Source organism: Chenopodium album, chromosome 6 (genome assembly GCF_948465745.1).
Source record: "Chenopodium album chromosome 6, dcCheAlbu1.1, whole genome shotgun sequence".
Taxonomy (NCBI): domain Eukaryota; kingdom Viridiplantae; phylum Streptophyta; class Magnoliopsida; order Caryophyllales; family Amaranthaceae; genus Chenopodium; species Chenopodium album.
This window is the reverse complement of record NC_137839.1, coordinates 61,030,980-61,044,365: the sequence shown is the minus strand read 5'-3', so window position 1 is coordinate 61,044,365 and position 13,386 is coordinate 61,030,980. Positions and strand designations below refer to the sequence as shown.

At 35.2% G+C, this 13,386-nt stretch overlaps 1 protein-coding gene across 1 annotated transcript; it reads left to right on the top strand.

Annotated features, from left to right (window-relative positions):
• The first annotated feature begins 2,349 nt into the window (after positions 1-2,349).
• On the top strand, positions 2,350-12,588 carry LOC145636152 (uncharacterized). The gene is made up of 10 exons (XM_081687618.1): positions 2,350-2,816; positions 3,767-3,810; positions 4,152-4,269; positions 4,358-4,475; positions 5,665-6,275; positions 7,194-7,479; positions 7,561-7,840; positions 10,042-10,206; positions 11,193-11,669; positions 12,040-12,588. Exons 1-10 carry the CDS (start codon positions 2,639-2,641, stop codon positions 12,304-12,306), a joined length of 2,544 nt encoding a protein of 847 aa, XP_081543744.1. The 5' UTR covers positions 2,350-2,638; the 3' UTR covers positions 12,307-12,588.
• The last annotated feature ends 798 nt before the right edge of the window (positions 12,589-13,386 follow it).

Here is a 13,386-nt window from a genome sequence, read left to right as displayed (position 1 = left end):
CCTCGTATGGTGCCGAAGAATAAGTTTGCTAAGGCTTTGTGCCCTTAAGGCACTGCTGTTGGTTTGCTTATGCTTTGTTTTTTCGTTTTCTTGTTTTGTTTCTTTATTTTGTTGGTTTTGTTTGCTAGGGGCTTGGCCCTTCTCCTTCTCCTTCACCAAAAAAAAAAAAAAAAGGCAGATGTGTGGAAGAAAAACAAATATAGGGCCGGTTCTCTTTGGCTGATTTTCAGTTCAGTTCAATTCTTAATTTCCTTCTCTCATAAAATATCCAGTTTAGCTCCAATTAGTTTAGTTCAGTAAATCAGAACATATCCAAAACTAGTTTGATGCTCTTAAAAATGATTATAGTATTTCTTGGTGATTTATTTGCTTTAGGCTACGTGAAGGGCGAGGATCTTGTTTTGCGATAAAGTTTGGTTGAAATCTATTGTATGTAGGAAAAGTATGCCTCCTAATAGCTTGTACAATTGGTGAAATGATACATTGCATAATTTACTTGTGGTAACGAAATTGAATATTAAAACATGAGAAAATACAAGTTAACTTATAATTAATGGCATAATTTTACGTTTTTCAAAGGTTAAACACTAACATCGATAGTGTTTTTACACTAAAGTTGCTATAAATGGGTAAAAATGCAAACAATGTTAACAATTTTACCCCAATATAGTACACCTTTGTCATTTAATAAATAACAAGGTGATTACTAATAAATTTAGGCACCCTTTAAAAAACATAGGAGGAGAATGATTTGGAATAATGATTTTGATATAAGTAGTAAATTTAATTAGTCAAATCTGCATATGCTACAACTTGAAGAATATGATTGCATTCCCCTTTCATAGTATCAAAATATATTCATTATTAGTATGGAAGATGAAATAGTAGCATGTGCATGTGTATGAAGAATTGAAGGTTATATCATTTGAAGATTATTATGTGCAAGAGATCACATTCATGTCATTGAATTTGCTTTATATGAACAATGCAAAAAGATATGAAAATAAAATGCTTTTATATTATACTTAATGCAATTAAATTTGGTGGATTTTTGCATAAATGAAACAATAATTATTGTTATGTTAAATTAGAATAAATAGGGTAATTTTTATACACAAACGCCACTTGGAGACCGTGCACCGAGAGAGTTGACATCATCTTACCCACAGTCAAAAGAGTAACCGAGGATTGCAAGTGTAGTTATTTGAAACCTAAACAGTTATTTGAAACTTGGCAGAATACTACACTCCTTAAAAGCTTCCATGACTAGCACTTGGTACCCATGCAACGATTGGGATGGTCAAAAGTGTTGTGGATGTATAACATGTGTTTCACTGAATTAATTAGGAGAGTAACTAATCAAAGTTTTAAACCAACTTCTGTTTTAAATGAAACATAGCTATTGTTATGTTAAATTAAGATAAATAAGGTGATTATTATACACAAAAGCCACTTGGAGATTGTGCCCCAAGATAGTTGATATCATCTTTACTCATAGTCAAAAGAGTAATTGAGGATCAGAAGTGTAGTTATCTGAAACCTGAAGTGTAGTTATTTGAAATCTGCCAATATACTACACCCCCTAAAAGCTTCTATGACTAGCACTTGGTATCCATGCATATATGCAACCATTGAGAGGGTCAAAAGTGCTATGGATGTGTCACATGTTTTTTACTGAATTAGTTAAGGAGAGTAACTGATTACTGTTTTAAACTGACTATAATAAAATACGTAAAGGACTCTATGCAATACCTTTTAAAAGAGTGAGATTAACAAACAAAAGATAAAATAGATTTTAGATCTATATTTTATTTTATTTTTAATTTGTAGAATTAGAAATTCCTCCCATCTAGTTACAATTTTTTTGTTGGTTTAGATAAAATCATACAATACAACTTTTTCAATACAACTTAAGTGAGGAGAACATGTGTATTGGTGTTTTGATTGTGAACAATCACATTACTAGGTGTTTAATTTTAGAAAGTAGAAACGCATATCCAAAATTTACATTACTTATCATAGTTTTTATTACATCAATATTGTGAAAGCACCATATTCTAATACGAGTAATGAAACGAAGAATATGATTAGAGAAATAAATTTCTTACCTCTTTTGAATTTCAAAACCAATAAAAATATTCTTTACTACATATTTTTGGATAATACTAAAATATGATTCCTTGTTACTTTCCCCTTAAACCCTACCATACCATATTCATATCCAGCCTCTTTCCTTCCCTCCCAACAAAGAGTTAAAAAAAAATAAAAAAATCTGCCCACTTCTCACTAATTATTCGCTCTTCTCTCAAACAAACCAAAAAAAAAAAAAAAAAAAAAAAAATCTATAAAAAAGCAAACAAAATCCACAAAAATAAAAAATACCAATCTTAGAGAGAGAAACAGAAAGAGGGTTTTCTTCTGTGTAATCTTAGAGAGAGAAAGAAAGAAAGGGCCTTTTATTTTAACCCCCATTTCATAATCTTGTTCTTCTTTAGTTTCGGCGGATTCTTGAGCGAGTAGCAGCCAAGAAGAGAGAGAAAGAAAGAAGAGAGAGAAAGTATAATTGTAACCCAGAAAACCCAGAAACTGAAACTACCCAGAATTTGTTTGTTCAGATCCATTGAACTAATTTAAAGAGATGGGTGTTGGAAGAGGTGGGAATAATAATAACAATGGTGGGGGTGTTCCAACTTCATCAAAGAAGATGATACAGAGTTTAAAAGAGATTGTCAACTGCCCTGAAGCTGAGATCTATGCTATGCTTAAAGAATGTAACATGGACCCTAATGAAGCGGTTAATCGCCTCCTTTCTCAAGGTTTAATTTTTTTTTTTTTTTTTTTGATTTTTGAATGAGTTAGATTTGAATTTATTGTGTTTTGTTTTGTGGGTTTTGGTTATTTTTGTTTGATTTTTGAATTTTTATGTTATCTTTTATATGGGTTTTCTTAAATTTGTTTCTTTTCTTAGGTTTTGTTTCCTGTTTTGGAATTTTAATTCTATTTTGGGGGATTTTTAGGTTGGTTTGTGTTTTGTTTTTCTGGGTTTTTTGGGTGAAGCAGAATTCAGTGTTTCATGTTGTCAGTTGGAGTTCAATCTGTGGCGTTTTTATTAGGTTTCTGAACTATGGAGTTTACTATCTTGTGTCTGTTTATGTTGATTTGAGGAATTTGACAGGTTTAATTTGTATTCTAATTCATTATTGGCTTTAATTCTGTAGCTTTATGTGGTTTTTGAGTGCATGTACTCTTGAAAAGATCTGTCTTTTATCTAAATCAGTGTTCTTTTTATTGTGTTCCTTCCGCCTGTAGCCTTGATTAATCGTTGGCTCAAGCTCGATATTGTTACTGTAGATTTTGGGGAATTTTTATTGTTATTGAAGCTTTTGGAAAAATTTGGTCCTTTTTATCCCAAGGGTTAGCTTTTGTTTTTCATTAAATATGTTTTTGGAGGATTTCATGATACCCGATGAATGTAAATAGTGAAATTTGAGGTCATAGAATAATTTTATGTGATAAAGAATGTGCCACCTTCTTTGGCCTAAAAATTTCTTTTTGTATGTTGAGTGTAAGAGTGGATAAGTTGCTTGCTTTGTAATAATGGCTTGCCATTGGAGCATCTTATGTCTTAGTTTGCTTTCTCTCAAAATCACTTGCTAAGTTGCAATTGCCTTCAGCATTTATAAATTGTTCAGTGTATGTTCTAAATAGCCCTTTTAACCTTTGTTAGCCCTTGAACTTACTCTAATTGAAGTTATTGGTTATACAGATCCATTTCATGAGGTGAAGAGCAAACGTGAAAAGAAAAAGGAGGTGCGCTTGCAGAAGAAACATTAATAGTCATTTTTTGCTGTAAATGTTGTCAGTTTTTCACTACATTTACACCGCATGTACTTTGCATTAAAATTATTTCGGTGCTATAATTTGTTTATGGGGGTACATGTTTGTGCATATGGCTATCCGTTGCTTGTTCTGTGGACTTTTTAAATTTAAAGCTTGTATACTTAATTAATCATCCAAATCTAATGCAAGTTTCCTTGTGCGTAATGGCCTTGAATAAATTATACACTATTTCGCTAGCCAAATGTGATCAACTCATCAGAGCTTTATTGTTTGTTTGTGTTATTATTAAAACAAATGTTTGCTTGCTTCAGACTAAAGACGTGGGGGATTCAAGGGTTCGTGGCACGAGTAGCACTTCCACTCGAGGTGGAAGGGGTGGTTCAGACCGTTATTCCAGTCGCAGTAGTACAGCCCAATATGGTACTTCTGGTAAGGTTATGTTTCCATTATTAAAGTTTTTGATGGTGATCAGTGACATTCTTGAATTCATTCCTGATTGTTGGTTTCATTAATCCAGACTCTGGTGCTTCACGTGGTAAATCTGCGTACAAGAAGGAAAATGGACCAACTCCTTATATAAGTTCTACCATGGGTATGGCTGGACATAATGTAAACAGGCGGCAGCCACCTATCTTGTATGCCTCCCCCCTTCTCTTTCTCAACACTGTACTTTTTATTTTTTTTTTGATATATAGCCAATCCTTTTGCTAACCTAGCTTATTTCATTAGGCTTGTTTCTGTAACTTTCTCTTTGTTATATATCCCTTTTCACTTAATGACTAGTAAATACCATTATGCATATCTTACATGAAGTACTTTTGTATCCTTGTTTGCAAGTTATTATAAATTGAATCTAAAGCATCTTTGTAACCCCCTTATTAGTGTCCTTGGATAATAAAATTTGAATGGGTGGAGAAGAAGAGGAGGATAGAATCAGGTTTTACATTAGGGAAGGGTAGGAAAGGTAATAGAAGAATTTTCCTCTCCTTTTTTTCATTGTGGTGGATAGAGTTGGAGGGAGAATATGCCTTCACTTCTCTATTCTCCTCCTCTCCATCCTTTTCCCTTTCTTTGCATTTTTGCTTTTTAAAGAATAAAGACATTGTTATAGGCTTTTTGTAGAGTCAGCAATTTATGAAACAGATTGGTATTTTTTAATGCATTGGCTGGGTCTATAACTTGAACGGCTACGGGCTACCTCCCTTTGTTGTTTCTTCATAGGTTTACTGGTGTTTCTATCCATTTGGGGTTAAGCATTGCAGCCCTGTATTGTCTTTTATACTTGATCTCACGAGATTACAGCAGTTGGCATGTCTGCATGAGATAGCTGATCTTGTTTATGAAATACGACAGTCAAATCATAATGTATCAAATTCAAGTGAACATAGTTTATGCAAGCATAAGGTCCAAGATAATATAATGTTGGCATCTGTTCATGTTAGTATATGCTGGAAAATTTTTGTTCATCTGGTTCTATTGTTATGATGTCTTTTTATGTAATCAAGAATTGTAATTGAGAATTCTGGAGATTGGTTTAATGTGAAGTGCTGTGTTTTGTTTTATTGTTTTCGTCATTAACCCTTTTTCTTATTTTGTCTGGGTTTGTCAAATTTTTTTCCCAATGTAATTGCCCCCCCCCCCCCCGGATGGTGTCTGCACTTTTTTTCCTGGTCTCCCAGCATATCAGCTATGACTTTATTGTTTGTATGTGAAACAGTTGTTTAGAATATGATACTGTGATAGTCAATTAGTGTTATTGATATAAGAATTGCACTTGTGGATTGTCTTGTTACTCATTCTGGGAAGCTATTGTCTTTGCTGCAGTGATACTACAACGGATAATGCATTCTCATATAATGCAGCTGAAACATTAGTAGTTGCACCGTCTTCTGGCTTTCAGTCTGCCTGGTCAGGCATGCCTGGTCAAGTGTCAATGGCTGACATTGTTAAGATGGGAAGGCCACAGGGAAAAGTCAGCAGCTCTGTGAACCCATGTCAACAGCATGTTAATGATCAACACCGCTTGGAATCTCCTGCAATATGTGCACCTCGTGATTTGCATCCATCACAAAATTATGCTGCCAAAGTTTTAGAAGGGAACTCAGACTCAGGGGCTTCTGGACATGTACCTCCTAATGATGACTGGATCCTAGAGGAGGAGCCACCTGCTGCTAGTGTATCTGCCATTGTGGAGCCCTCTGTAGATTCTGAACAATATGCTGATCCATATGACAGCACAAATCAGCAGTTTAGACCTCAATCTGATGAGGTTCGATTTGAGGAGGATGATAATGCTGACAACGCACATGCAAGCTATGCTCGATCTGTTCCAGGATCTAATCAAAATATGCAGGAGGATAACTCTGGTAGTGCTTCTGGTTTCGAAAACGAGTTGTACCAAAACAACAGTGCATACCAGGTTCACCATCAAGAAGGTACATACTGCATATAATGCTGTAAAAGTGAAAATGAACTGCTGCTTGAACTTTATTGAAGTTTTTTGGTTAAAGTATATAGTAGTCTCTTGTTTATGTTAATCGTCTTATTGCTTTTTGGGATTACTTTTTTCATTCCTTCCTTAATGTAGTTAGATCTCAGGCTTTTCCACTACTGATTTTCTTAGCACATTTTTTCAAATTTTTTCTTATGAACAAAGAATCCTGAATCCCAAATGGACTCTAAGTTGTTAAAATTCCTCATGAACAAAGAATCATAAAATCATGTTAGAGTAAGTATCATTGTGCTGGAATGTGTTTTTGTTCTGAAACCCTATTTTTTACTCAAGATTGAGATACTATATCAATAAATCAATAATGGGTGTGTTCTCAACTTACTTTGATTTATTGTACATTAGCCAAATTTAGATAATGTATGTCAAGACAAAATAAGTTTCAATTAGTTTAAATACTCTCACAAGTTTAAAAGACGTAAGTTTAGATGAAAGCTTAGATGCTCATATTAGCTCAAATAAGTTACTACCTTTTTTTTTTTTTTTTTTTTTTTTTTTTTTTCTTTTTAAATAATTATTAGTATAACAAAGGGGTATTATTTTGGAGATACAAATTATTTCTTTGTTGCACATAATAAGAAACAGAGGTAGTATGATAAATTCAAGGTGGGTCCAAACAAGTTGAAAAGAATACACCTTAATGTATCAAGGGATTGTATGGGATATGGGGTTTGTTGTGAACCTACTCTAAAATTACACGTAGTTGATCTTTTTATATGAATTGATTATTGGGTAATATATTTTAGCGTTTTCTCCTGAATCATTCATTAATGTCTGTACATCTCTTCTATATCTTGCACATGCTACTATCTTATACTGTCTTTGATTTATTATCATACTACAGTTGAAGATGCCAGTGCATCAGTATCAGATGTGGCCAACAATTTTCAGAGTTTATCTTTGCCGAAGGAGGAGGAGGATACCCCGTCTGAAGAAGATGGTCCTGCTGTGAAAATTCCTGATCATCTGCAAGTTCAGTCTGCTGAATGCTCTCATTTGAGCTTTGGTAGTTTTGGGACTGGAATAAATGCTCCATATTCAGGTTCTTTTGGCTCAAGAGCTGCGGCTAATAATGAAGAGGATGCTTCTTTATCCGCTGATGCTCCATCTGCTGTGCATTCTCAAGCTAGGTATGCTGAATTTTTTAACTTAATCTTTCATCTTACATGTGCTGCAATGATATCTCATATATATCCTTGTTTTCTCCTTAGAAATCCTGAGTACTACGAGGATGAACATCTTAGAACTGCATCAGATGTTAGTTCTTCTCAAAGAATGGGTGGAAGCTCTGGCAATTTTGACACTCCTTCAGCTCCACAGCCGGATATGTTGAAACATGAGGCTCCTGAACTTGCACAAGCCAACCAGTATTCTTTCCCTTCGTCCACTGCTAATTATGGTTTTGACAACAGCCAACAGTTGAATTCATCCTTTGGGAATTCACAATCTAGCTCTCAGATGCAAGGTCTGCCTTCTTTGTCAGGTGTAATGGTGAGGATACTTCAACCTCTGTGCTTCTTTTGTTCTTTTGTTTTTATATGTAGCGCCATTCTCATAGTCATAACGGGGGACTTTGAGTTAGCGAAGCCCTGTAGGCTGAAGCCCTATGTGAGAAAATATTGAGCCAAGAATACTCCGTCTTATCTATAGAGGCAGTCGACCGAGTCCTGGTGCCTTCCGTCAATCTAGCGCTTATTCAATTAGTTGCCCTGCTCTTCTTTCTACTAAGAATGTGATTGCCAGATCTATTGTCTGTTATTTACTATAGTTTACAAGTTCTATATGTCAAGGTCTATATGCTGCCTCAGGGTCTGACCTCCTTTTGTGCTGTTTTGGTTTTATAACTCCAGAAACATATGCTACATTATAAGTTGACGACTTTGTTTGCTTGGCATTATGAAATATATCATCCATTGAATGCTTTTATTTTTTGAGATTGTCAAAACCTCAAACTTGGCCTGCCAAATGATCGCTACCAATCCCTATGCTATTTTTATGTTTTATTATTGGTATTTGTCTCATTGAGTCTGTTGGGAGGCTTGGTTGTGTGTGTGTGTGGGGGGGGGGGGGGGGGGGAACAATCATTTCTAATGCAGTTAAAGCTTGCAATTTAGATGAATGAACTGATCCTACTTCTGAAATGGTTGAAGATCTATATAATATTGAAAATGTAGTTCGAGAAGTTTGTCTGATTGTATGCATTGGTTAGGTGGGGTTTTGTAGGAGCAATTACATAAGTAGGAGATGCTCTGATCTATGTGTACATTTCTTTGAAATAGTCATTTAATTCTGTATAGATGTCTTACGACTCTTAACTAAATCTACATCTCATATATTACAATGTTGTAAATATGGTTTATGGTCTTCACCATGATGTAGGATTTGTTTGGTTGTTGTTGTGGGATATAGAGGCCTTGACTTAAAGGAACTTAGCCTTGATAATTTCCTTATTGTGGTGTTTTCTAGTATATTTTTGGTGGCTTGACTTTGTAATGGCAGTTGTTGAATCCTCCTTTTTTTGTTGTTGTTATTTTGAACTCAAAACTTGGTACTCCACTCATTTCTAGCTATCCCAAATAACGCTTTATGGTCTCTAAGACACAACTGTGATGATTAATGTCTTTAATTAAGTAGCAATAATTAATACTTTTATATATAGATATTTTGAAAATTGGGTTTTTCTAAGCTATGCCTCCCAAGTTCTTCGGTTTCTAAGCTGTACCCATGCTTTTTCAAAGTTATAAGTTGTGCCATCCACTTCACAATATTTTATCAATATTACCCTTTAACATCCATATCCGTTACGAAAGTTAAGTTATTTTATCAACAATGGTATCATGGCGTTATTAATTTGACACGTGTCCCGTTCTAATTGGTTTAACACTTTAAAAAAAATTTAAAATCAGAAAATAAAATAATAATAAAAAAAGGGTTATTGTTAAAATTAAAGGTTATTGTTAATAAAAATTAGTGGGGTTGAGGGCATAACTTAGACGTTTGAAAAAGCATGGGCAAGCTTAGAAACCGAAGAAGTTTGGGGGATAACTTAGAAAAACCCTTGAAAATTTTACCATGAAAAGAAAACAGAGCAGTGGGATGGAGAGAGTAAATTTGCTATTGTGGACATCCCAATAGATTTTAGGCCTTGTAGGTAAAATTTTATACTCCACAGTTGTGTTTAATTATGTTTTCTTTCTTCTTGAAACTCTGGAATATCAAAATGCTGTTTATTTATTTATATATTTTTTTAGATTCTACTTTATTGTTTATGATGATCACACATCTTGTTTTTGTCTCTGATGCATCTTTGCTTAATTGAAGAAAGAGATAATATCTAGATAATTCCTTCCTTTTTTCCCCTTCTTTCTTCCGGACAATCAAGTCGACTGAACTCTCAGCCATTGGTGGGAATTTTGCCCAGCCGTAGTAGCCCTTTAGCTGGGTTTTGGAGCAACTCCTGAGCCAACTCCTTTTGTCAAAAGCAAAAAAGAAAGAGCCCCAGGGGTTCCATATTCTAGGAGCCCACACTAGCAGGGTGGAGTGAGTAGGCGCCAGTCATTTACCCTTTTCATATCTTAAATACTTAGTGTCAATGCGCCTTTAATATTTTTATGTATCTTTTTCCTCGCTCATTTTGTCTTCTTGTGCATGTTGTCAAATTATATTTTCCTCATATTTTTCCTTTTTTGCAGCCGTATTCTAACACTTTGCCCAGCACACTCTTGGCATCAAATGTTCAACAGCCCCTTAGGGAGGCTGATCTTTCATATTCACCTTTCCCCATTTCACAATCTATGGCATCAAAGTATAGCAACTCGGTCTCATCTATTAGTGGTCCAACTGCTTCAATGGCTGAGGTAATTTTTTTCGTCTCTTTTTTCCTTGCATCATTGTAAATAATACAATTTTTATTGCTGGTATTGCACTCATTGCGGATTTACTTATTCAACCAATCTTCCACAATATCCAAGCAACATTCAGTTTCTCATACGGCAAGATCAATCAAACAAAATAGGCTCAAGAGAAAAACCTGCTTTCTTCTTTTGTTCAGATAAAAAGTTTCCTTTTCCTGAAATGCTCGATTTTGTCACTTTACATTTTTTTCGAGGCCTTAACTCTTCTGTGTTGTAGCATGGTAGTTCTAAGGTCTTGGCCCTCCTATTTCTCATAGTCTTCAAACCTGTTTGTTTTATTAATATAAAAAAAAAATCAAAGTTTAAGATTTTAATTAGCTTTGGGCTGAAGGTTTATATATATATATATATATATATATATATATATATATATATATATATATATATATATATATATACTACCTCCGTTTTTATAGTTGACACGTTTTGACTTAAGCTCTATTCACAGACTCCCCTTTGACCGTGTTTTGTGCTTTATACATAATGAAAATTATAGTCACGTGGGATCTTGTTAGATTCGTCAGGATAAATATTTTCAAAATATCAACTTTTTATAATTTTTGCTTATCGGTGATTAAAGATATGAATGATTGAATTTATGCATTGACAAACGTGACTAAAAAAACGTGTCAACTAAAAAGAAACGGAGAAAGTATGTGACTATTTTTTTCATATTAACATTTTGTTGGGTACTTTTTACCTCTAAATTCCGTTAGTGGCTATAGACTTTTCAAAAATGCTGTGCCTCTAGGGACTTTAAAGTTATTTGTCTTTGTTCTTGAAATAAATTACCTTTTCCTCTTTTGTTCGGTTGATAATCTAGATTAACAAGGAAAGTTTTTCACAAATATTATAGAGGCGGGCTTACCAAATGCTGTAATTTTGAAATCTATCTGGACGACTTACTCTAAAAATTGATCTACATTCAGGCAATGAAAACCGGAAACTTCTCAGCTGCCCAGCCAACTCAGAATCTACCAGGTGGCAGCAGCATCTCTGGTGGAGCTGCTCTTCCGCAACATTTGGCTGTGCATCCGTACTCTCAACCTTCAGTGCCTATGGGCCACTTTGCTGCTGCTAATATGATTGGTTATCCATTTTTGCCTCAGAGCTACACATACATGCCATCGGCTTTCCAGCAAGCATTTGCCGCGGGTAATAACGCATATCCTCAATCCCTAGCTGCAGCAGTGCTTCCCCAATACAAAAACAGTGTTTCCGTCAGTAGTTTACCCCAAGCTGCTGCTGTTGCCTCGGGATATGGAGCATTTGGGAATTCAAATAGCATCCCAAATAACTTCCCATTGAATCCTCCAAGTGCTCCCGCTGGCACGTCTATGAATTACGAAGAACTTTTAAGTTCGCAATACAAAGATGCTAGTCATCTTCTCTCTCTGCAGCAGCAGGTATTCTTTTCTTCCTTTTGTATTTTTAAGTTTTTCTTTCCTTTCGGATGTTCATTATTTTTTTGAAATATCTGGAAGTGGGGTATGTGATTTTTTATTATATTGTTTCAAAGAATATGCAAATGGAAGTGCGGATTGGGTTAAGTGTTCATGAACAAGATTATTATTTCACTGTGAATTGTGAAATTTTTTCTTTCTTCAATTCACTTTTCTTTTTACAGTAATATTTTTTGTTATTGTTATTTAAAGGATAAAAATCAAGTGATATGATACTGTAAAAATATGTTTTATGGTCGTATATATTCTTATCCTATGAAATTGCTCAGTATCATCTGTCAGATCTCAGAATTAAACTTCTGTATGGTTTCAGGGTGCTGGTTCCAGAACAATGTCAGGGGTTCCAGGGAGCACATATTACAATAGCTTCCAGGGGCAAAACCAGCAACCTGCTGGATTCCGGCAAAGCCAGCAACCATCACAGCACTATGGACCTCTTTCTGGGTATCCCAATTTCTACCATTCTCAAAGTGGGCTCTCTCTTGATCACCAGCAGCAAATGTCGAGGGATGGATCCCTTAGCGGTTCTCAGGGACAACCGCCTAAGCAAAATCAACAGATATGGCAAAACGGCTACTAATTAAAAATCCCCTCGTGCCCTCCAGGTTTTTCAGGGTCTTTGTAGTAGTAGTACTTTTTAAGTCCAGAAATTCGGCCAAAATATTAGGGGCTTAAATCTGTACTGGAGGACTGGACTTCTCTACTGTTTCCTGTGCCTGGAGGTTGTACTTTACCCTTTTCTTCCTATTTTCCAGTTTGTCTAACATAGGAACGATGTCGATGTGTTAATCCGTGGTAGTCGACCTTCGTGTTCTCAAGCTCCTAGTTTCATCATCCAATAGTGAAAAGTTTATGTTTCTCTCTTTATTGTCTCCATGTGTGCTGTTAGTCTTTTACCTAAAGCTGTTTTAACTTTCATGGCAATTATTGTTGTACGATATCATTACAAGCGAACAGAATAATGGAAGAGCAACCCAGAACACAGAAAACTTCCAATTGCACAAACCTAGAAAAAACCTAAATAATCTTACAAACAGCCTGGAACAGATTCAACTCCAAAGTTGAAATTCTGATAACCTTGAAAATTTTAATCAACCAAGAAAAATTTGAACTCTAAGCTATGAGAAATTTCAGCGAAAACCAATTAATTCTACAATGGTTCATATATGTGTATTCTATGGTGATGAACTGATGATACACTATGAGCATGCTTTGGACTTTTGGTAAGAGTTTTTTTGGGTTGTAAACTATTACCATTACGATATTATCCAAGGGTTTGGTAAGAAAGTTTGTATGAACATTACCAACATTAGGGTAATAGTGTTCACCTTTACCCTTCTCAAACACAAAGAAAGGGAGTTAGGTTTAAGGGGCCATTTGGTTTGCACAAGGTGAACAGAATGAAATGAACAAAGGGAAAGAAAAAGAATGGAATGAAAAACCCCCAAATTTACTATGTTGGTTGTTTTGAATAACAAAGGGAAACAAGCCACCACTTCCACTACCACACTACCACCACAAAATACCTATTTCATACCTTCTCCAACCACCACACCACTTGCCGGGGCTCCCCTATCCCTCTCTGCCTCTCCCCTCCAAAAAACTCCCTTACCCCACAAAACCCTATAAACTCCTCCCCTTCCCAGTAAAATAGCCGGCC

Excerpts from the sequence above, each read along its gene's own strand:
- LOC145636152 (XM_081687618.1), top strand. The coding sequence starts at position 2,639 with ATGGGTGTTGGAAGAGGTGGGAATAATAATAACAATGGTGGGGGTGTT. Across the intron at positions 7,841-10,041 it reads CTTCTTTGTCAGGTGTAATG|CCGTATTCTAACACTTTGCC; the intron begins GTGAGGATACTT and ends CCTTTTTTGCAG. Across the intron at positions 10,207-11,192 it reads CAACTGCTTCAATGGCTGAG|GCAATGAAAACCGGAAACTT; the intron begins GTAATTTTTTTC and ends ATCTACATTCAG.